The 22,693-nt window shown below is 32.0% G+C and overlaps 1 protein-coding gene and 1 long non-coding RNA gene across 6 annotated transcripts in view; one reads left to right on the top strand and one right to left on the bottom strand.

Moving 5' to 3' along the window:
• Positions 1-22,693, top strand: part of LOC114327693 (brain tumor protein) — a 396,953-nt gene that overhangs the window by 59,738 nt on the left and 314,522 nt on the right. For 4 of the 5 annotated variants that reach the window (XM_050655418.1, XM_050655420.1, XM_050655419.1 and 1 more), the window contains exon 9: positions 16,984-21,825. Coding sequence is in view for 1 of the 5 variants with exons in the window: in XM_050655419.1 (XP_050511376.1) it covers positions 16,984-16,992 (9 nt within the window). In the remaining 4 variants the exon portion in view is untranslated. Of the gene's footprint in view, positions 1-16,983; positions 21,826-22,693 lie in introns of those variants that run through there. The other variant, XR_007699170.1, reaches the window with a different exon arrangement.
• Positions 1-22,693, bottom strand: part of LOC126887725 (uncharacterized) — a 126,746-nt gene that overhangs the window by 96,767 nt on the left and 7,286 nt on the right. The gene's annotated exons all lie outside the window — the stretch shown is intronic.

The following is a 22,693-nucleotide window of genomic DNA, read 5'->3' as shown; positions in this document are numbered from 1 at the left end:
GTATAATGGTCAGTAAAGGAAATTTGCCTATTTCAATCTTTATTAACACGGATTCTTTTAAAATCAAAAACATTTGATACACACGGTATATATACATATATTACATAATACTATTCTCACCGATATTCATTAGCAATAAGTATTTTCAGTCAGTATTGGAGTGAAGAATTCAGTCATTCCATTTAGCAGCATTTTATTAAATGCTGCGAAGAGTCTTTTATTTGTTTTTTTTTTCGTATTATTTTTATCGTTTTTCTCTTAGGATTAGTATACTTAGGATAATTATTAAAAGTGAATATTTTACGCTGGTCGATTTACTGAAGGTACCTGTTCTACAATCATCTTTCTTCGATAATTACAACGGCAAATAGATACATTTTTTTCACTTTTGCAATATTGGGTGTAGTTATATGGTCTTTGTAGTTATGTATTGTCATATAAGCAATAATAGCAGGTTGGCAAACGGAATAAAAGCTTATAGTGTCATTGCAACAACTATTTTTTTTTTCAATGAAGTGGATAATAATATCAAAAAATAAAATTTGATAGGTGTAGATACGTGTAAAAAGATCTTTTTGTACTTCTGTCAAATGGCATTTGCTCTTCTGCATAATTTGATATTTGATATAAATAAGTTCAGAAGAAAGGGCTCGACGCAGTTATAGATCATATAGCCAAACAAGATCACTTACTTCGAAGCTTCTATTCATGGATCGATGGTTATACATCGATGGGGTTGTATTTTTGAATTCATTCGAGCGTATTTTGCATACGGAATTAGATGATATTCGCTCAAAATCCAGTTCATTGTATTTTCGAATACTATCGAATTTTTTCGTATACAACGACTTAAATGGGTCTGAACCATTTGAATTTTGATGCTTGTATACGAATTAAAGTAATAATTGTCATTTCAGTTGTCACTGGGCCCGTGTATGTCAGATAAGATGCCAATGTCAAAAATTTTCAGTGTGCCAGTGCAAATTCTTCTCGTATACATATAACATTTCGAAGGTCATTCAAAAATATACATTTAGATTCGTATACAAAATTTTTCATTCAAGTTAACTCATATACGAAAAAATTCGATTGAATTTGAAAATGCAACCCTTGAACTTACAGTCGGAAAATGAAAGAATACCCATGAACGATCACATCAATCACTTATTTTGTATTTGCTGTCTTTTTCTATAAATAACAAACGTTTGTTATAGAAAAAGATAGCAAATACAAAATAAGCGATTAATGTGATCGTTCATGGGTATTCTTTCATTTTTCCGACTGTAGCTGATAATTAACAGTTAACTGTTAACAGGGTAATATTCACTTTTGACCATTAATATGGCCAGGTCAACAATTGACTCGATTGGATAGAATTCAATAATGGGCAAAATAGTTGACAAGTTAACAATTGGCTAGGCTTTTTGGCTAAGCAGTTTCCAAGTTAACTATCTAATATTGACAGCTGGTTAAAAAAAATTGATAGGAGTAAGATTGAAGCCTTCAAGATGTGTTTCTACAGAAGAATCCTATGCATGTTCTAAATAGACAAAGAACCAACTTGTTGATTCTGTCTGAAAGAGCTTGATATAAGACAGTCTAATAAAGAAAAGTAAACCGACCACACCTAAATTACTATGGGCACATAGTCAGAAGAAAGGGGTCAATGGATCTATTGGTAATAGAAGGAAAGTCAGGAGGCCGAAGACCAAGAGGAAGATATCCAACAAGATGGGCAGACCAAATGAAGACTGGTGGGAAAATCCCTACATGAAGGTATCCATCTAGCACAAAATCACAGCCAATTAAGACATGCGAATTGGGACCGTGCAAGTTCGGAAGAGCGACTCCTAGTGTCATAGCTCAGAAACATTTTTATCACTTTTAATTATTGGCCAATTATATTAGTCCTGGTTATTGGATAATTGTCAAGGCCATAGCCTAAAAAAGAATAAGAAAAAGTAAGATTGAGGTTATGTTATTAAAAGGTAAACATTGTATGTAGTAAATAAAATTAACTATTAAAACGCAGTATTACAAGTAAAATACAATTAATTAAATTCACTTTAATAATTGCATATCATACCAATATTGTGGAGCAACATTAATGCCCCATTTCATAATGACAACCTAAAGTACACTTTAACTAGGATTCATTTTATACTAAAGTGCATAAAGTACATAAAATTACTTACTTCTGCTTTATTATGATGGAAATCCACTTTTCTCTTTGTATTAATTTGTGCTTAGTTATTGGAAACGAATAGAACTTAATTGACAATTTTTTGTTGTATTTTTACAATTTATAACTCAGCATTTACTAAATCCCACTTTCTTCAATGACAGTGGGTATGAAATATGTCAATCTGACAATTTCAATTGACAATATGAATTATTTAAGAAAGTTACAAGATTTTCTCCGCTACTCGCGCACGATCGTTTCTCATATATCCTCCAAGTATTTGCAAACAGCGAATAATATTTAGAGTAGAGTGTTACCGCGCTCTGACAAGGACTCGAGGAACAAGGGGTCTACAGGATTATTGTCTACATCAGAGGTCGGCAACGCGGCGCCCGCGGGCGCCACTGCGCCCTTCAATAAATTTTAATGCGCCCTTAAACTATTGTTAATTTAGACAAGAAATTCAAAACGTATATTTGTTATACGTTTATATTTATATATTTGTTATACGTTTATATATATTTGTTAGGTCAAAAAATAGTTGGCGCCTGCCATGAATTTTTAATTTAGTATTTCACTCTTTACATTAAAAATGTTGCCGACCTCTGGTCTACATTTAAAGTTGTCATTTAATCTTTTAACATCGTTCTATGCAAATTTAATCTTTTAACATCGACTGGTAGTCACCATATTTTCAATAAATCTAACATGTAAACCATATTATATTATGATGTTACCACTTTAATTAGTGTGCTAGTTTCAACTACTTAGCAGAATGTAAGTATTCTCCACATGTTTTTTTTTCATTAACAGTCACAATTTTAACCTTTTTTTGCCTTAATCTAACGTGGAAATGCTTCATTCTAGGCACTGAAGATGTTCTGAATTAGAACGAAAACGTTTTGCACGACATTTTATGAAGTTAATAAACGATTTTATACCAGTATACAACTTGAAGTTTTTACCTCTGTATGAGTTTTTTGTCATAATTCTGTAAAACTGAGTGGGGATTTTTTAAGGGGCTATCTTTTCACTGAAAAATTTAATGGTTGTAGTGGTACACTTAGATGCTTGAATTCTAACTGTGTATATCTGAGGTGTTTCTAGGAGGTAGGTACTGTTAAAAATATACTTGAAAATTCTTATTTTTTGGAATACCACTTATTTATGACTAGTAACAGTGCTTGATTGCTTGTAAGGCAATTATAACGGTTACAACGAATGTAACTGAAATGTATTGCAAAGTGAACAATGTATCTTGAGCCTATGGTCATATCTCAAAGAAAAAAGGTACTTTAGAAATCCACCCGGCAAACCTATACACAAATACGCCAGAATTTTCTGTGTCATGTGTATTTGTGCTCAAAATATTGGAGATTGTTACTTAATAAAACCTAAAAAAAAATTACAAAAAAATATATTGATGTTCTGTAGAGAGCCCTTTAGGCTTTTAATAATCACCATTTCAGACCATAAAGGTTGTGAAATACATTTCCCTTTCTCCCCTATTTAAAATCGTGGTACCTTTTAAATGTTTTTAAATATAGCTAAGAGACAATTTTTGCATTTAGGTTATTCTGAGAACATTTTATACCTGAATATGTTTTAATTCTATTGAAAAGTAAACGCTTCGTGTTTTTCACCCAAAAATATGCATTACATCCGTATTTACTTCTTCTATCAAAGTTAAAACTTGACTATATAGATGTTTTTTAGTAAATTTTAAGTTTTGTAGAAGAAAAATGCTTGTATGTACTGGCAAGTCCAGGAAATTGGGGGTGATAAAGCCGTAAGAAAGTGTATATTTGGCAGATATGGTGCTCTAAGAGTGGTTATTCTAAATTGTGAGATGTCATTCTAGGCGCCATCTAGGAGGTCATTTGGTGTTAAAAACCTTGCAAATATTTTGGAACCAATGTTATACAGGGTGTTTCATTAATAATTGGAAATATTTTAACTGTAGATTCCCGGGAACAAAATATTAGGATTTAACCCTATCACTTAAATAAAATGTGACTCCTTACTGAATTACAGGGTTTTTTATTTAAAAATTTAAAAACTATCTGTACCCAGTACTTTAAAACTATTTGATATACATATCCTTGTCATACTTGCCAGAAAGTGCAGGTATTGTGCACCCTCCTAAATTATCTTGAATATTCGTTTGTGGCTACTACGAGAGGCGTGCGACCGAGTTAAGTCAATGGTTGATCCTTCCCAAATTCTAGGCCACTGGCGGAATTGCTATTTTAACGCAATTTTTCGACTCTCCAATACTTTCTGTGTAAATAATATACTCTTCATTCGTAACGATAAAGTTATTATTTTTCGAGATATTTGAAGTTAGAAGTGAAGCTACAATTCGTTTTTAAATGTTGAATGCATTTTCAAGGAATTTCAATAAATAACAGTATATTTTTTGTTAATGGCGATTAAAATTTCATTTGTGCAATCCTATGATCCAAAAATACAGACATATTAATATGTTAATCAAAATAACTGTGTCGCTTCATTTTTAACTTCAAATATCTCGAAAAAATAATCACTTTATCGTTACGAATGAAGAGTGTATTATTTACATAGAAAGTATCGAAGAATTAAAAAATTGCGCTATATTAGCAACTCCGCTAGTAGCGTAGAATTTTGGAAGGGTCAACCATTCAATCTCCCCTGTCGTACGCCTCTGGTAGTAGCCAGAAACAGTATTTAACATCATTTAGTAGGGTATACAGTACCTACACTTCCTGATAAGTATGACAAAGATATGTCAAATAGTTTTAAAGTACTGGGTACAAATAGTTTTTAAATTAAAAAAAGACCCTGTAACTCAGTAAGGAACTACATTTCATTTAAGTGATTTGGTTTAAATCTTAATATTTTGACCCCAGGTATCTACAGTTAAAATATTTCCAATTATTAATGAAACACCCTGTATATCAAGCATGTTTGTATGGCGATCTTGAAAGTAAATTAAGAATTCACTTTACAAACACATACTCGAATTTGACATGTAGCTTGGATTCAAGAAACATTTAAGGCAAGGAGAATACCTACTGCGCAAGCGTCAGTGAGTTAAATTACCGTCTTAAACCAACGATCCCGCCAAAAATAAGACTTTCTTATACCTTTTATAAGTTACAACTAACTAATTTTCTGGACTGGCACGTTTCGTTGGCATTTTAAATATCTCTATAAAGCACTTAAACTATTCATGTATGTGACAGTTCACAGATAGTCCTATAAAGGTAACCTTTGGGGACGTTTCTTAACGTTTACAACCTTTAGTGCTTCAAAACGGCACAAAAATAATTCTAAAAAGTACAATACTGTTTATATGGAATTTATTTTTTGCAGGCACGCAAGGAAAATCCGATAATATTGGCCAATGATGTAACTTTAGTTGATTGTCATTCGCGAATCGCTTTGAACTTTGGTTCGGAATATGGTTGTGCAACAAAAAGTGTTAAAATTTTGCCAAAAGATGAATATAGTTACCTTTTTTTCGTTTTTAAAAGACATTATTTTTTAAGTAGGTTTTAGTATGTCGCATATTTTGAATCAAAGTTTTGTGTTGTTGACAGGGTTGACTTTAATAATGCAGGGTTTGTAGATTGTTTAGAATGCTGATTAAATGGCAATCATTGCTCGAAGCAATGCTTGTTTTTGTTCTTCATATAGAGATTTCTGAACTTATTTTAAGTTACGTCACCCAACTTTTGCATCAAATTGCTACGTTCTGTATTTCTGCTTCTTCGTATACCATGGTTCTTCAACCATGAAGTCTATCTTCATCCTGGACTGCGTTTGCCTGCTATTTTCCTTTGCATATTATTTTGTAGTAGCCTATATTTGGGACCTCTGATTACATGTCCGAAGTACTCCATCTTTCTCTTCTTGGTGTTTTTAATTATATCAGTAGTCTTGCTAAGATATTCTAGTATTGAATAGATATTTGAATCTTTTCCTCTCAAGAAACTTTTAAAATTCTTCTATAGCACTACATTTCAAAAGCCTCGGGGCGATTTTAGATCACTTTTATTTACAGTCCAAGACTCGAAACCATAAAGTAGGATCGAGAACACGTAGCAGCGTAGTATGCGGATCCGCAATGGCGGTAGTGCCAAGTAGTATTTGCAGATCTTCTTGAGTAGGAGGTAGGAGTACTTGTGTTTTCCGCATATCAGAAATTATTGATGACTTCACCGTTCACAATTATTATTCCTTCTTGATTTTTAGAAAGTGCATTTGTCTCTTATTGAAGATACCTGCCATAAGTCTTGCGTGAAGTGAATTTCTGCCATCTCCGCGACGGAGATTGCCAATCATCATGGCTATTGTGATCTTAGATGCTGCTGCTGTGAATAGTTCGATTGATGTGCATCTGTACCATTCCCTCAAGTTCCGCAACCATGGAATTCTTCTCCTTCCTACACTTCTCTTGCCTGGATTTTCCCTTTTATAATCAATTGAAGTATGTTGTATCTCTCATTACGCATAACATGCCCCAGGTACATGGTTTTTCAATATATCCCTTATTTTGTTGACTCTTCTCATGAATTCGTTGTTTGTTACATGCTCGGTCCATGATACCTTCAGGATTTTTCTATACACCCACAGTTCAAATGCTTCTAATTTTTTAGCAGTCAACGCATTAAGTGTCCATGCTTCTATCCCGTTTGAAGTTTGATGTGAATTTACTTTGAAAATTCTTCGCCATTTTCTTGTTGACAAATCAAATGTACTAAAGTTTTTTTTATTTCCTTTTTTTGATATATCGACGTTGTTAAATAATTTAAAAAGTGATGATCGCAAAGTTACATCAAGGCAACTATAACTTTTTTGAACCTTTATATTTTTACTAGTTTCGACTTAACAATAATTGATGTACACATATATATTATACCAATATTTTTTCATATTCTCATTTTTATATTTTCCATAAATTTCATATTTATATATACACACTTTTTATTATCCTTTTATTGTTTTCAATTTACATTTTGAGTTAGAATTAACCGATGATTTTTTACTTGAAATGAAACTCTTCGGAGGTGCTCTACTTATTTACAAAAATCCTCGAGGGTTCCATTTCAACTTGATTCGTGAGCTTAAGTTTTATTCTAACGAGAAATAAATAAAAGCCTATAATTTTAAATATTTTTTATGCAAGATATATTTAAGCAATAAGATATTAAAAGGTAGGAAGTGTACTTGCCATATATATTATATATAAATATATTTTTTATTCCGATTTTATTTTTTTGAGACATTTTAAAGCTGTGTGGGTTAATATATTACAAAAATTAAGGAAAATCATTGCAATGTCCCAAATGTGGCTTCAATTAGACACTTTTTATAGTCATTTAAAAGTACAAATGTTATTTCAATATGTGTGAATGGACAACATATCATAATTTTAATCCCCTCTATCCGCCGATTTTTATACAACACAGGGACAATTTTTTTAAGTACACCTTGTTTGTTCTTGTGTTAACGCGGTTGTTCTTGCTTTCAGCCAACATATTTACCAAAGATATTTGGTTATATCAAAATTTATTTTTTAATAACCACTGTAGTATGTATCGTTATTAAATCTTCGGATCAGATCCTTCTACACATGTGATCCGTATACACAGAAAATTATTAAAATAATCTGAGTTTCAGGACTGTACCAATAGATGTGGTTTAAAATAATTGTGAGAGGTAATTGAAAGATTATACAGACAATAGCATACTCAAGTTTATAAAAAGTCTTACCAGTATGACTCATTTCAGTCGCGCATTGATAATGGTCACATATGCAGGTTTCACAAGCGGTGGATTATCGCGGATAAAACCGGGATGTCCTTCGCGGATACACGTGTAGACGTCACTGTGTACGGTTTACGGGAGGTGGAATCATTTAACTTCGCGGTTTTACTGAACAAGTTGTTATCACTGAGAGAAAACAGTATGTGTGGTCTTTTAAAAAGTCGAAACCAAAAAGAGAGTTTTTCTTCTATTCACTTCGAAAGAAGGCAGAAAATATTTATTTTTCGTTTTTATTGTTCAAGAATATCTGTACTTCTAAGGTAGTGGTGTAGGATGGGGAGTAGGAGTTATTAATCAGGATTGGCCTAATTATTTAAAATTGAGGATGAAAATGATACAGCGAAAATTATAAGATCGGTTTTTTTCGCATGTGAGAAATTAACAGTGTGACCTGGAAGTTTTATTTTTAAATTTTTTGTAAATAGCGTACACCTATATTTCGTCCAATAGATCTAGGCTTCCAAGTGTCCAAGAGAGTTGTTACCAGATTATCTAAGGACTTTTTCTATCTGCAGCCATCAGTTTCTAATCGTCCTCTCCATCACCCTTTCATTATGTTGTATAAAATGAGAACTCATTTCTTAATGATAGATAGATAGATAAATTGATTGATCTTTTTGTATCATTTACATGACATAAGACAAGTCACAAACATGGTATACTTATAGTACAATAAGTAGGTTATTAAAAAATACTACACTAAAGTAAACTAAAGTTATCTTATTAAAAACATTAATGGTAACAAACATTTAGTAGAGAACAAGATTACGAGACTGATAAAATATTGTTAAAAGTATAAAAATATCGGAATCAGTTGCTAGCTATTGTTCCAGCCAATGAATTCGTTTCCCCTTGGTTGAGGTTGAGAATGTTCCAGGAACCGTTGACCTTGCCTGAAGTTGAATCGACTAAAATATACGTTTTTCGGCCAGAAATTTTTTTCGTAAACTTTTTCTTGTAGAGAGGGATCGACTCGTATCATGAAGGCTTGGTTATTGGATGGGACAAAGTATGTTGGAAGTTTCTTTACATAAGTATTTTGTTCGCCTGTTTGTTTCGTAGTATAGGCCTTTATATTGTCTTCTGTTACAGTATCAGGGACTCGTGACAAGAAAAGCCAGATTTTCCTCTCAGTTTTATCTATACCCTGGAAATTTTCATCCCCATCTCCACTGCCTATATTATGGTTACGGGTTTTCCTAGTTTTCCTTTTTACTAAGGTAAAACCTTCTGCTTCCGACGGGTGATGATTAGCTTAATTTATTTTTGATGTTGAAGGTTTCATTCCTGCCAGATTGTCATTGGTTAAGTTGATTACTTCATTTAATTTTTGTTCACTTTGTACCCTCATGATTTCAGCTGCTACCTGGTTAACCTTTATTATTGGATCACCCTGTAAATTAGCAGTTCCCATATGTGTTGGTGAAGACAAATTGCCTTGATGTTTATTTTTGTTGATTTGGTTTTTTGTTACAGATTAATTATCTAAAATATATAATATATAAATTATATATTAATTATATAAAAATTGTTGTATCACTTACCTTATCTATTGGAAGCAAGTTTTTTGGTTGGTTGCTATTTTGAAATGGTCTTGGTAGATTTTTATTAAATGATGAAATTTTATTTTCTAATGACGTTATTTTCTCGTTGAGTAAAAGGATTACCTGGCATTTATCGGATATTATAGTGTCTTTGTCTGTTATTATTTGTTTCAAGAGTTTGATTTCTTCTCTAAGGTAGGAGTCTTCATTTATGTCAATCTCAGCAACTTGTTGAGATGGTTCATGTTTACAGTCTGTTTTTTTAGTTCACTAGCTTGTTTTAAACATGCTGGGTGGAATATTTCACTGCACTTTATGCACGTCACTTTACTTTTAACTTTTTTGGAGCAATGTTTACATGTATAATTTACATTTTCATTGGGAGCAGGTGAAGTGTCAACTGCTTCACCCGCCATCTTGTTCTATTTTCTCTAATGAGTTCTCTTCTCAAGCATCCTTTCTACATGTTGAAGCTGTACCAGTCTTGAATTTTACAAATGATCATAGCAATACATACATTATTATCATCGCGTCTAGCATTATTTTTGTTACTCAAAATTTCTTCATTGTCTAACATTTTACTTTGGCAGTACAACTCTCACCTTGTTTTTGTTTCGATTTATTAGCTGCTATATGTTGAACATTTCTTTTCTCATAACCTAAGTCGTCATCACTATGTTTCTGCAAACTAGATCTAGTTTATCTGTCCCCGTATGATTTATTTTCTTTTAACTTTAGTGTTTTTATCAGAATTGAAATCAGCAATTTTTTCAGATAACTTCGGTATTTTAAATCTTCAGTTAAGCTTATTTTCTACGGGTTTAAGTACATAAGTAACAGAAGATACATAGCAAGCTATAAATGACTTAGATGAGTAAATCCACCTCAACCAAGAATAGGATTTTGAAAGCCATGGCGTTAGCTATAATCTCTAGGCTTCATGAATGAGTGAACATCACAATCTCATTTCAGATGGCTGTACTGATGTTGTGTACCTTGTTGTGTCAACCAACACTTCTTTGATGCTTTCTTCATATCCAAGATGCTTTCTTCATATCAAGAGATATTTTAAAAAGCAGATTTTTTAAGTGACTTAATGTTTTCCGTTGTTAACTGAGTTTTTGATATCGGTCTAGGTATGATATCTTGAGCTATTTTTTTTTCTTCCACTAAATTCAATACATTGCGAAGCTAAGTTTTTATGTGGAACCAATGACTTTCATGTCCTCTATTGTCATTCTATGATTCATAGTCATTTTCATTCAAATTTACCGTCTCATTTTATTGAATTCACTGAAGAAAAAATAGCTCAAGATTTCATAAACCTACAGAAAAGGCTGAATCAATCGTGAAAAAAGTCACATAAAATTCTGCTTTATAAAATATCTGTTGAAAGCATCTTCAAGAGCATTACCCACGGCATAATTACATCATGTAAGTACTTCATAATGTACAATGTATAGCAGCTAATAAATCAAAACAAAAACAAGGTGACAGTTGTATTGCCATTTCTTCGGAAATCGGGAAAGTAAAATGTTAATTAGACAATGAGGAAATCTTGAACGCGAAGATAATAATGTATGTACGTATTGTTATGATCGTTTGTAAAATCATGCATACACCTTCAACACGCAGAAAGAATGTTTCAGGGGATTACCTCATGAGAATTTTTATACAAAATAATGAAAGCTTTAGGTCGTATACAGTATGGTGCAAATGAAAGGAATAAATTCGTTATTTCGTAAACCAGCGACTTTAAGGAAAAGTCCCAAAACGGGTCGATTTTTATTATTAAATTATGATATTTTGACATATATGGCAAACTAGTGACGTCATCCATCTGGGCGTAATGACGTAATCGATGGTTTTTTAAATGAGAATAGGGGTCGTGTGCCAGCTCATATGAAAGGTTATTCAATTCTCTATTCAGCAATATAAACATTTACATAATTATTTATACAGGGTGTCCAAATTTTTTTTTAATTTTTCCGATTAAATTCACTGTTCAAGCAAACTCCTGCCAGCAACCTGCCTCTTGGAAGTTTGAACATTTAATTTAAGAGAAAAGCGATGTATATCTGTGAAATAAATATTTTTTTCCGATTTGTGGCAGCAGTAAAATATATTTTGATTTAAATAAATTACATTAATTCTTCTTTTTTTTGCCAAATAATTTAATTAAAAATTTTTTTGGACACCCTGTATAAATAATTATGTAAATGTTTATATTGCTGAATAGAGAATTGAATGACCTTTCAATCACACGACCTCTATTTCCATTTAAAAATAATTATCGATTACGTCATCACGCCCAGACGGATGACGTTAATAGTATGCCATATATGCCAAAATATCTTAATTTAAAAATAAAAATCGACCTGTTTCGGTATTTTTCCTTAAAGTAGCCGGTTTACGAAATAACGAATTTATTCCTTTCATTTGCACCATACTGTATATTTAGCAATTCATAGCTTGTTGGTCTTCTTTCCATGTGCTCTAGGGGTTGTTTTTTCTTGATTAAATTCAATCATATGAGCCGGTAAATTCTGAATGAATGAATCATAGAATGACAACAGAGGACATTGAAGTCAGGGTTCCACAAAATTTACTTTCTTCCCAATGTATTGAATTTACTGAAGAAAAAACAGCTCAAGATTTCACACCTACACGTATATTAAAAACTCAGCCAACGGAAAAGATAAAGTCACTTAAAATTCTGCTTTATAAAAAAATATCTGTTAATGATATGAAGGAAGCATCTTCACGAGCATTACCCACGGCGGTAACTCAGTAAGAGATGATCACTTCATGTAGAACAAAAACAATTAAATCCAGCACTTCGATTATATGGAAATACATGAAAAAATAAGTTAACCAACAAAGTGATAGCAGAACATAAATGAAAACTTCCATTCCAGATTCCACAATGCTATACGTGGATTATGAATAAAACCATACAGAATAGATTGGAAGCCTGGGAAAGAAAAATACTTCACAGAATATTTTGCGGAAAAGTGGTTGAGGGAGAATGAAGAAGACGAACGAACCAAGAAGTGTACCAACTGTATGCTAACCCGCTGATATCAAAAATAGTGAGAAAACACAGACTAGAATGGCTCGGTCATCTAGAAAGAATTCAGGAAGGCAGACAAGTCAAGAATATTGGTTGGAGAGCACCGGAGAGCAAAAAAAGAGAGAAAGACCAAGAAGGAAATGGAGAGATGCAGTAATGGAAGACGTCAGTGAGTTGGGCTTCAGAGATTGGAAGCAGACAGCTAAGAACAGAAAACGATGGAAATTATCCATCCAGCAATGGGCCTAAAAGGCCTGTTAACACTATACATACATGTAGGATTCCTTAAAGACAATCGTAATAAAAGTCCGTGAACAGTTTTAATTAATAAAATAGATAACTAAATTATAGATACTATTAAATTGACGAAATGTAAAAGTGTTTGTGTAATTGCGACTAAAATTTTACGAGTTCTTACAAAAAAAAATGTCTTTGAAATAATGGCGTTTATCTACTTAATATATGACCGGCTTGTCAATATATAAGTACGTATTAAACTTCGCGTCCTTTCGATTATTGCCAAATACAACCTCTTTCCTCGTTCTAATCTCAATATCGACTGCCTCTCGCATCCCTACGCTAAAACAATTTCTCTAATCTCCATTTTCCGTTTTAACCTATTAAAATTGGATCAAAGTATGTACCGACTTTTTACAATAAACGAAAACCAATAAAATTTGTCAAGGCGGCTACTTATGTTTATCTTGCGTCTCAGCTAACTCCGATTCCCGATCCCCAAGCTAATCCGCACATGTGTTCTTATGCGTGAAACTCTTATTTCGTTTTCGTAATAATAATTAAGAAAAATTATATACAGGAGTCTTAAAAATTAAGGTAAAATATTTACAATTCTACATATACATACAATTTAAAGAGGAAGATCATACGCTAGAAATAGAGGACTGTTAAAGTACGAATTTTGATCAGGTTGAAACACAAAATATAAAACTTAATCTAATATCAAAATTAAAACTCCACCAAAACAATATATTATACAGTTCAGATCTTTTCTCGATAAAATTAGTCAAGGTGGTAGAATTTTACTTTAATCTCCACTAATTGTTGAGAAAATGGTTAATGGATTCTGTAGAATACAAATATTTAAGGACCATGGTACTCTGAAAAAGAGATTTTTCTTCGATATTAATGGACTTCAAAGGCAGTGGTTCAGAATGTGTTTGATTTTATAATGTTGTACTTAAGATGAGAATAAAAAATAATCGGTTGAGAAAGAACAGAACAGAGCAATTTAAATACAAATAACTATAGTGGAGTCACTGAAGATTTTCACCTCCGATTTGGTTGAACCTCCATAGATTTTCATGAAAATTGGTGAGTAGTTAGAGGACACCTCAAGCAACAAAGGTGGCATGATGCGAACTTGCGCTTTTACCTTGGGGGTGGAAGCCACCCATTCTCGGGGGTGAAAATTATTTTATCAAAAATAATAGCATAAATCGATATAAGGACAAATTCTAAGCAAAATTTGTTATATAAAGTTATTAACATAAATCAATGCTTTTTGAGTTATTGAGGATCAAAAATTTTATTTTTTCGTAAAAAATGCATGCTTTAAAGCTGTTTTTCACGTATAACTCAACTATAAACTTTTAGAAAGAAGTTATTATTACCAAAATTGAAGATAATAAAAAATTTAATACACTCTTTACTTAAGGAACTAAATTAATGTTAAGTCAAAGTGAGTTATGGGTAATTGAATGAAACTTTTTTTCGACGAGTACTCAAATCTAAGTATTTAAGCTTAAATAACGGGAAAACGATGCATTTTATAAAATATACCTGTTAAGCACTTGTCAAAGCACTTCGGATTACCTATCAATTGAGTTTGAGAAGAAGTCAATAGCATTAAAATTAAGCAAGTTATGAAGAAAATAAAAGAACCCTTTCGAATTTTTAAGGAAAAAGTGAAAATAAAACATACGCCATTTCCACAAAAATTAAAATTCATAGTAATCCTTACAATAATTTCTTTATGTTAGTATAAGTAATGATTTCAATAATGTTGACCGGTTTAGAATGAAAATTTTTGAAAAAATGTATAATTTAAACAAATCGGAATTTTTAAAATGATCGTAATTTTCATTTTCCTTTGATAATAACTCCAAAAATACTTGCCTACGTAAAAAATGATATATATCCAAATTTTAGTTTTTTCTGTATCAAATATTGTACCTTTTTATTATTTCTGTAGGGTAAAAAATAACCGGGATAGAAACGTTTAAAACTTAAATTTTGCTGCGAGAGCCATGTAACCGGGGCCATTTAACCTTTAGTTTTTAAAAAATTAAGGTGTTTAAAAGATTAAATTCAACGTCGTTTAATTGCCCTTGGCATTAACTTTCAAATGGTTTTTAGGTGAATCTGATATCCTAAAAATTAACGGAGTTATTAAAAAAAAACAGTAACATTTTTTGGCAAAAATTTTAAAAGATAAATTTTGAAAAATTTTTGGAACATAAATTTTAATGCTATCAACTTGTTCGAGGACTTATTTGATAGATATTTCTAAGTACTTTGTCAAATATTTAATACGTTTATGTTATAAAATGCATCATTTTCCCGTTATTTAAGCTCGAATACTTAGATTTGGGTACTCACCGAAAAAAATATACATTCAATTACCTATAACTCACGTTCAGTTAACATTAAAAGATTTTTTAGTAAGAGTTTTATTTCATTTTTTATTATCTTCAATTTTGGTAATAATAAATTTTTTATAAAAACTTATAGTTTTTGAGATTTTTATGAAAAATCTGTTAAAAACATGCATTTTTCTCACGAAAAATTAAAATCTTTGATATTTAATAACTCAAAAAGTTTTGATTTATTTTAATAACTTTATATAACAAATTTTGCTTAGAATTTGTCCCTCTATCGAATTATGGGATTATTTTTAACAAAATAATTTTCACCCTCGAAAAGGGGTGGCACCCACCCCCAGGGTAAAAGCGCAAGTGGGCATTATATCACCTTTGTTCCTTGAGATATCCTCTAACCACTCACCAATTTTCCAGCAAATCGATGGAGGTTCAACGAAATCGGAGGTAATAGCTCATATCCACCTTCAGTACTAGGCAAAGTGAAAAGAGTCTGCAATATAATTGTCAATTTTTCCGGCATTAAAATAGCGAAAGAGAGTCTTATACGCTCTGAGCTTCGCTGGTGGCGCTCCTAGCGGATTACTGGAATTATCTTTCACCGGTAATTTTTAAATTTATTATTTAATTGTTATCGCTTAACATTTACAACGCAAAAAATTAATTAAAGTGTAATCGATTTTTTTAAGATTTTGCTAATCATTTTGACGTTCTATTGATAAAATCTGAATTTCTTACTTCGGATACTTTCACAATTATCGTGTAGATGGCGCTAAGATTTTTAGATTAAATTATAATTACATATTACGGAACATTAAAAAAACTTAAATTCAGTATTTAAAACGTAAGTATATTTAAGGTAAAAATATATACCACAGCTTTGACCAACTAATATTTTTTATAATTAATGTTTTTAATTTTAATTTTACATTAATCACTTTGACATTTATGTCAAATTTCCGGTAAACGTTTACAGACTTGCCACTACTGGCGCTCGAGAATTTGTAAATATCCCCTCTACGTACGAGCTCACAGCGGATAACCGCACACCGCATTCTTCGTTCGCGAGAGAGGAACATACACTTGCTTAGCGAACTTGAGGCGTACTGCTCTTGCCCTTAATTTGGGCTAGACGCATTTTTACGCATACTTTTAATGGGCCACATGTGTTTTATATGCATTCACACTTGAAATCGAAACTCTTTATCGTAAAAAGACACAGTCTGTTCCAAAAGATTCAAAATACAATATTTAAAAAGACATTGTAAATTTTGATATAACTAAATAATAGGACCGTACCTCAGCATGTTTAACTTAGTACTCAAAATACGAGAGTAGTAAGGGCAAAATAATACAATCAAAACGAAAAAATAGAAAATTGTATTTATTTTCGGGTATTAAAAAAAACTTGAGGATATGTACAATAAAAAATATGTTGGTTGATTTCAAGCGTCGTGTGGGAAACGAATAAATTAACTGTGTCTTAGTCCTGTCATATTAAACGAATTAAGAGAGAAAAGTGTATACATTTTTAAAAATATTAATAATTGTTATCTCTTTCCAAAGATTTTGTTAGTGATAAGGTATTAACAATAATTAATCGCTAAGCTCTATATTCAAGCTAGGCACATAGATTATCTGATATTATTAAATGGTGTGTTATTATAACATAGATGAAAAGTGTTTGTTTTATCTCTAAAAGCCTTGAGCACCCATATATGCTTGATAATAACCTTTTTCCTTTTTTTATTATAGATAATATAGCGTCGTCGACGAATATTTTGACCTTAGTCCCTCTTCCCGACCAACTGTTTCATGAATATGTTGTGTTAGTTGACATCCTCTGACACATGTTGTGTTAGTTGACAACCCTGACACATTCTCACCCGACCCTCGCCTGTTGAGCTGTGGCATTTAACAATTTTTGATAAAAATATTTTTATGTATTTAATCTTCACAGTTCGTACCCAGAAATAGACTAAGAACTCCCCGTAAAAATATGAGTAGATAAGGTATCGGTACGACACAAATCAAAATGTGCGTAGAAGAAAGTTAACATTGTGTTGAAACTTACGCTGGTCACGGCTTTTGTTACCAGCTGCTCAAATAATTATGCTTATATTCGTATTAACGTTTACACTGTTCTTTAAAAACTATTTAAACATTGATATAAGGTTTATTCCAACAGAACGAAAAACCGTCATGTAACGATTATGCTCATGCGCAGTAAGCAAAATATCCCATTGGAACGTATTATTTTGTTTACTGCGCAGTAAAGCGTGATCGTTACATGACGGTTTTTCGTTGTGTTGGAACAAACCTATAGCCAATTTGTTTTCCTTAAAGTCTTCTATCATGTCTAAAATATCATATTTAGTGTTTTCAGCAAGCAATTTCTCACAGAAGTACAAAAATGTAGATTGTAGAAAAATAGTTTAAAAACAATAACATTTGTATTGTAGCTATTTATGTTATAAATATCTCGTAAGTCATGATCGTAGATTTATTAATTTGGATTTGTAGTAGTATTACAGCAAAATATCGTTATATTTTAATGTGTAGGTATAATTACATCTTTAATTCGTCAAATGGAGATCAAGGTTGATCGTTGATCTTTAGTAACCTGTGTTGAAGTAAATTCTATTCATTTTGCTGCTTTCGAAGTTAGGCTAGGATCAGGAAAGCTCGAAATTTTGATGTGTCGTCATTTTCATGTGTTAACTGTCAATGGTGTCAAATGTCAATGCCATTGATTCTTTCCAATATGTCACGTGTTCGTCATTAGTTTTCCATTATTCTGTATCCAACTAAAGATATAAACGGAACAACCAATTCCGTTGTTCCAAGGAGCTATTCAAATTGAATACTTTAAAGTCTGGCGTGCAAATAATTGTTATGTTTTCTATCTCTCTTATAAGTTCATCTTGTTTGGCTTCCAATTAGCATTTATTGATTAATCAAATTGCCAACCTGTAACATTGAAGATAAATTTTACTTGCTTTTCTTTTCAGTAACCTCGCAGTATTCTGCTCTGCATTTTATTGGCTAAGGATATTTTTGAAAATCAGTAATCATCAATCCTCACTGCACAACCAGTCCGTCACAATCTCGGGTGCTTAGTACATTCAGAGATTGGGGTTTCTTCGAGCAGTTTATTTATTATTAAATCCTCGCTTGTCCACTGCTGGACAATATTCTCCCTCATAATGTTCAATCTTGTGCCTCCTACATCTTAATTTTTATGGCAACGTTTTAGATCATCAGTACAACGTGTTGGTGGACGACCTGTGCTTCGGAAGGCATCATCTCTTAGTCTCCATTACAGTATCCGCTTTGTTTATCTATTATCTGTCATTCGAGCCATGTGACCTGCCCCGTCTCACTTCAGTGTTGCTATTCTCTCTACAGCATCAACTACTCCTGATCTTAGTCGGTTTGAAACCTTGATTTGCAGTGAAACGCCCAACTAGCACTTTCCGTCACCCTTTGAGTCACATGGATGTTTTTTGTCATGTTCTCCTTGTCATGGACAACGTTTCTGCTCCATAAGTCAACACTGGCAAAGCACACTGATTAAAGGTTTTTCTTTTAAAACATATTGGTATGTTGGATGATTTTAAAATGTGGTTTAATTTGCGGTTACGGTTTGGTTATCTTTTCCTATGCGAATCTCGTGACCTAGGTATTTATAGATCATTATAATATGGTCTATGGATCTTGTTTCTACGCATATCTTCTCTTACTACAAGATTTGTCATCATCTGGGTTTTAGATATACACTTGAGAGCAAAATAATCGACTCACTTGCAGAATTGTACACGTTAAAAGTATCGAATTTCCTAAACCTGTTGTCCGATTTGAGTGATTTTTTTTAGTATGTTATAGCCTTATTATTTACGAAAATCGATGTAATATTATTGTTGATAGACAGGTAAAGGTCATTTTATACCGGGTGTAACAATCGTACTGTGTTTTTTTTCTTAAAGATAGGAACACCATTCGCACCTTGAGAAGAAGACTGTTCCAATTCAAAATTCCAATTTTACAGGACAGTCAAGTTAGTCAACTACAGTAACTATTTAGTCAAAATTTCCAATTTTTTGAGTTGGCACACTCTTCTTTCCAATGTGCGATGTGTAATATTCTAGCATATAAAAAATATTTAAACTAAAACTCAATTGTAGCCTTAGGCTTTCTTAACATCTTGTTTTTTGATTCATTCGCTTATGTTCAATAATAAAAGAGATACGTACTTTTATATTACAAATGAGGTATACTATTTGGTCTTTATCAATATCATTCCAAATCTCGAGAGCTACTGTTTCTACCTCTTGTAAGGTTCTAGGAGGTGGCAAACGCTGTCGTAGTCTTCTGCCAATTATGTCCCACAAATGTTCGATCCGGTTAAGATCTGGACTATGCGATGGCCAATGCGAAGCCTGCAGATTTACCTGTTGTAAATATTCGGTTACAGTTCGTGAACGTGAGGTCTTGCATTATCCTGTATTAGCAAAAAATTGTTACCAATATAAGGAGCCGATAGCATGGTAGCTAAGTATTTCGCTATGTAAGATCACTGCTTGAAAACACTCATCACGAGTCAAATTCCTTGTAGCGCATTCCATATCCACCAATTAACAAAAAAAAACTACGGACTTGATTGAAACTTTAAATAATAAATCTACTAATTTTCACAACAAACCAGACACTTTTTGACTGTTAACCATTTAACATCCATTAAATTGTTAATTTCTCATAGCCTACTTTAGGCTTGTTTATTAAACTAAGCAGAAAATGATTTATTTATTATGAGAATTTATTGATGAAAAACATCGCTAGTTGTTAAGAGGAAACAGTAGCGATCAACAGGTAGCAAAAACGCGTTCCAAGATTGCGGCTGTATTTTGAATATTTTTTCGAGATATTTGGCACACGTACTCGTAATATAATAAAGACTGGCGGTACAGAGCCCAATTTGAAAAATATGTTAATATGTGGAAATTACTCTGTAATTAAATACAATATTAAAAAAAACGAGCCTGTACCGCCATTAAGAAGAACAAAAAAATACACTTTCTTCAAATAAACTTTTTTATCCGATTAGTTCCAAAATGACACAAAATCTAGGCATCGGATAAAAAAGTTTATTATATACAGGCTCGTTTTTTTAATATTGTATTTAATTACAGAGTAATTTCCACATATTAATATATTTTTCAAATTGGGCTCTGCACCACCATTCTTTATTATATTACGAATACGTGTGCCAAATATCTCGAAAAAATATTCAAAATTACTGCCGCAATCTTGGAACGCGTTTTCGCTACCTGTTGATCGCTACTGTTTCCTCTTAACGTACCTAACTTTTTTATTATCCAACATAAGCAAATAAATCAAAAAAGAAAATATTCATAAAGCCTAAGGCTAAAATTGAGTTTTAATTTAAATATTTTTTATATGCTAGAATATTCCACAGGGTGTTTCGAACTTTAAGAAAAAAAAACACAGTGTGATTGTTACACTCGTTATAAAATGACCTTTACCTGTCTAGCAACAATAATATTACATCGATTTTCTTAAATAATAAGGCTATAACATACTAAAAAAATCACTCGAATCGGACAACAGCTTTAGAAAATTCGAGACTTCTAACGTGTACAATTCAGCAAGTGAGTCGATTATTTTGCTCTTAAGTGTATTTATTTTCAACCCCTTTTTTAGCGAGTAAAGGTAGAACCGCTTTAAAAGTTCTTTGGCCCCATCTATCCTCTCAGCTGTCGGCACAATAGCATCTGCAAACTTATATAATATTTTTTTTTTGTTGGAAGGGGCACAAATTTATTAATGAACATTAGTATTTAGTTTTTAGTGTACTAGTAGCATTAATAGCATAAAAATAGTTTAAGTACGGTATATGTAGTTAACAATATTCTTGTAAGGTACTTTATACCTTATTTACTCATATTTTTACGGTGATTTTTTGTTCTATCAAGAAGTTTTCATAAATACCCAACGTAGCAGCTAATATTTTTATTAGAATATTAATCAAATTCTTATGAAATTAGTTCCATGCCTTTTCGACAATTGGTTACTCTATAACGTTTAGCAGACTGAGATCAACAGTATCAGTGTTTGTGGAAATGTCCTTAACAACGGAAATCTATTTTTTTGTGGATCTTGATCTTATTGTCTTCTTGTGGAAGACGATTTTTTCTGAACGTGACCATTTAGATTTTTGGTGCCCTTATATTTATTATTTTCTTTCCTAACTTAAGACTTTCTTTCCTCAACCAATAAATTTGTCTCTTATGTTTTTTTTGTGTTTTTATGGTCCGTTTGAAGTCATAGAATTTTTATTTATTTCTACACAGTCTTTGGTTGTTCTCAATGTACTAATATTCTATATCTCTTTTTTGTTATCTGGAGAAAATATTCTCTCCCACTTGCATCTTTCCATCTATCCCGTGGCATTCCTCTGTTCTTCTTTTCTCCAGTTTTACTAGTTAAACATCTGTTTCTTCATTCTAGTAACTGGTATTTTCTTTACATACACCAGTGGAAGTATTCGATGGTCTTTTACATCCCCGATTAGACTATTTTCTTTGTATAGTTTTTTAAATTATTGATTAGGCACCAAATATTTCCTTTAATATGTACTGTATTTCTCATACTTCTAGAGCTTTAATAAGAGCTGGACACGAGTCTAAATTTCACTGCCAAAGGGCTTTATGAGTTTGTATATTCAGATTTTTGATGATGGACTATACTGGTATGAATTTGATAATGGTCTTATTTGCTTGAATCGTTATATTGCCAATTCACTGATTAAACTCTATCTGCATAGACTTTATATCCTGTTATTTTTTTTTTCAATAATACCCTTTATTATTTACATTTAGTTGTCTTTATAACATTTTCTCGTATATATTCTATAAAATATATACTACCATAATTTTTCCACCCAAGAAAACTAGTACGAACTGTGTAGATTTGAAATCCCTGTAACAATCACTTATATTAACATTAATCCTTCTGGTGCAAACCAGCTCGTGTACCTTAATTAAGCACTCTTGTTCCTCTGCTTAACCTATATCAAAATCAACTGATTTTCATAAATAGTATTTCTGGTAATAGTACATACATAATATATACATGGTTTATTCAATATTATATATACGTATTAGATATTTGTAACAGTTTTTAAAACGTCGTATTCTATAATATGACGAAGACTTGGATTTGGCCCTTTGTTTACAAGTCCGAAAATGAACGCCACATTCATGTGACGTCACCTCATCTATTTTTAAGGTTAGGTTCATCTCTTGATTATAAACAAACCTATCTCCACCTGTAACCCATCAGAAATATTTACTCCTGCTATATTAAGACAATAGAGAGATATCGAAACCGTCGTTTGGTAATAAAAGATCCTTTATTTTGACACTTTTGACATATAAGCATGGTT

Source organism: Diabrotica virgifera, chromosome 7, assembly GCF_917563875.1.
Source record: "Diabrotica virgifera virgifera chromosome 7, PGI_DIABVI_V3a".
NCBI lineage: Eukaryota > Metazoa > Arthropoda > Insecta > Coleoptera > Chrysomelidae > Diabrotica > Diabrotica virgifera.
This window is presented reverse-complemented; position numbering and strand designations above follow the sequence as displayed.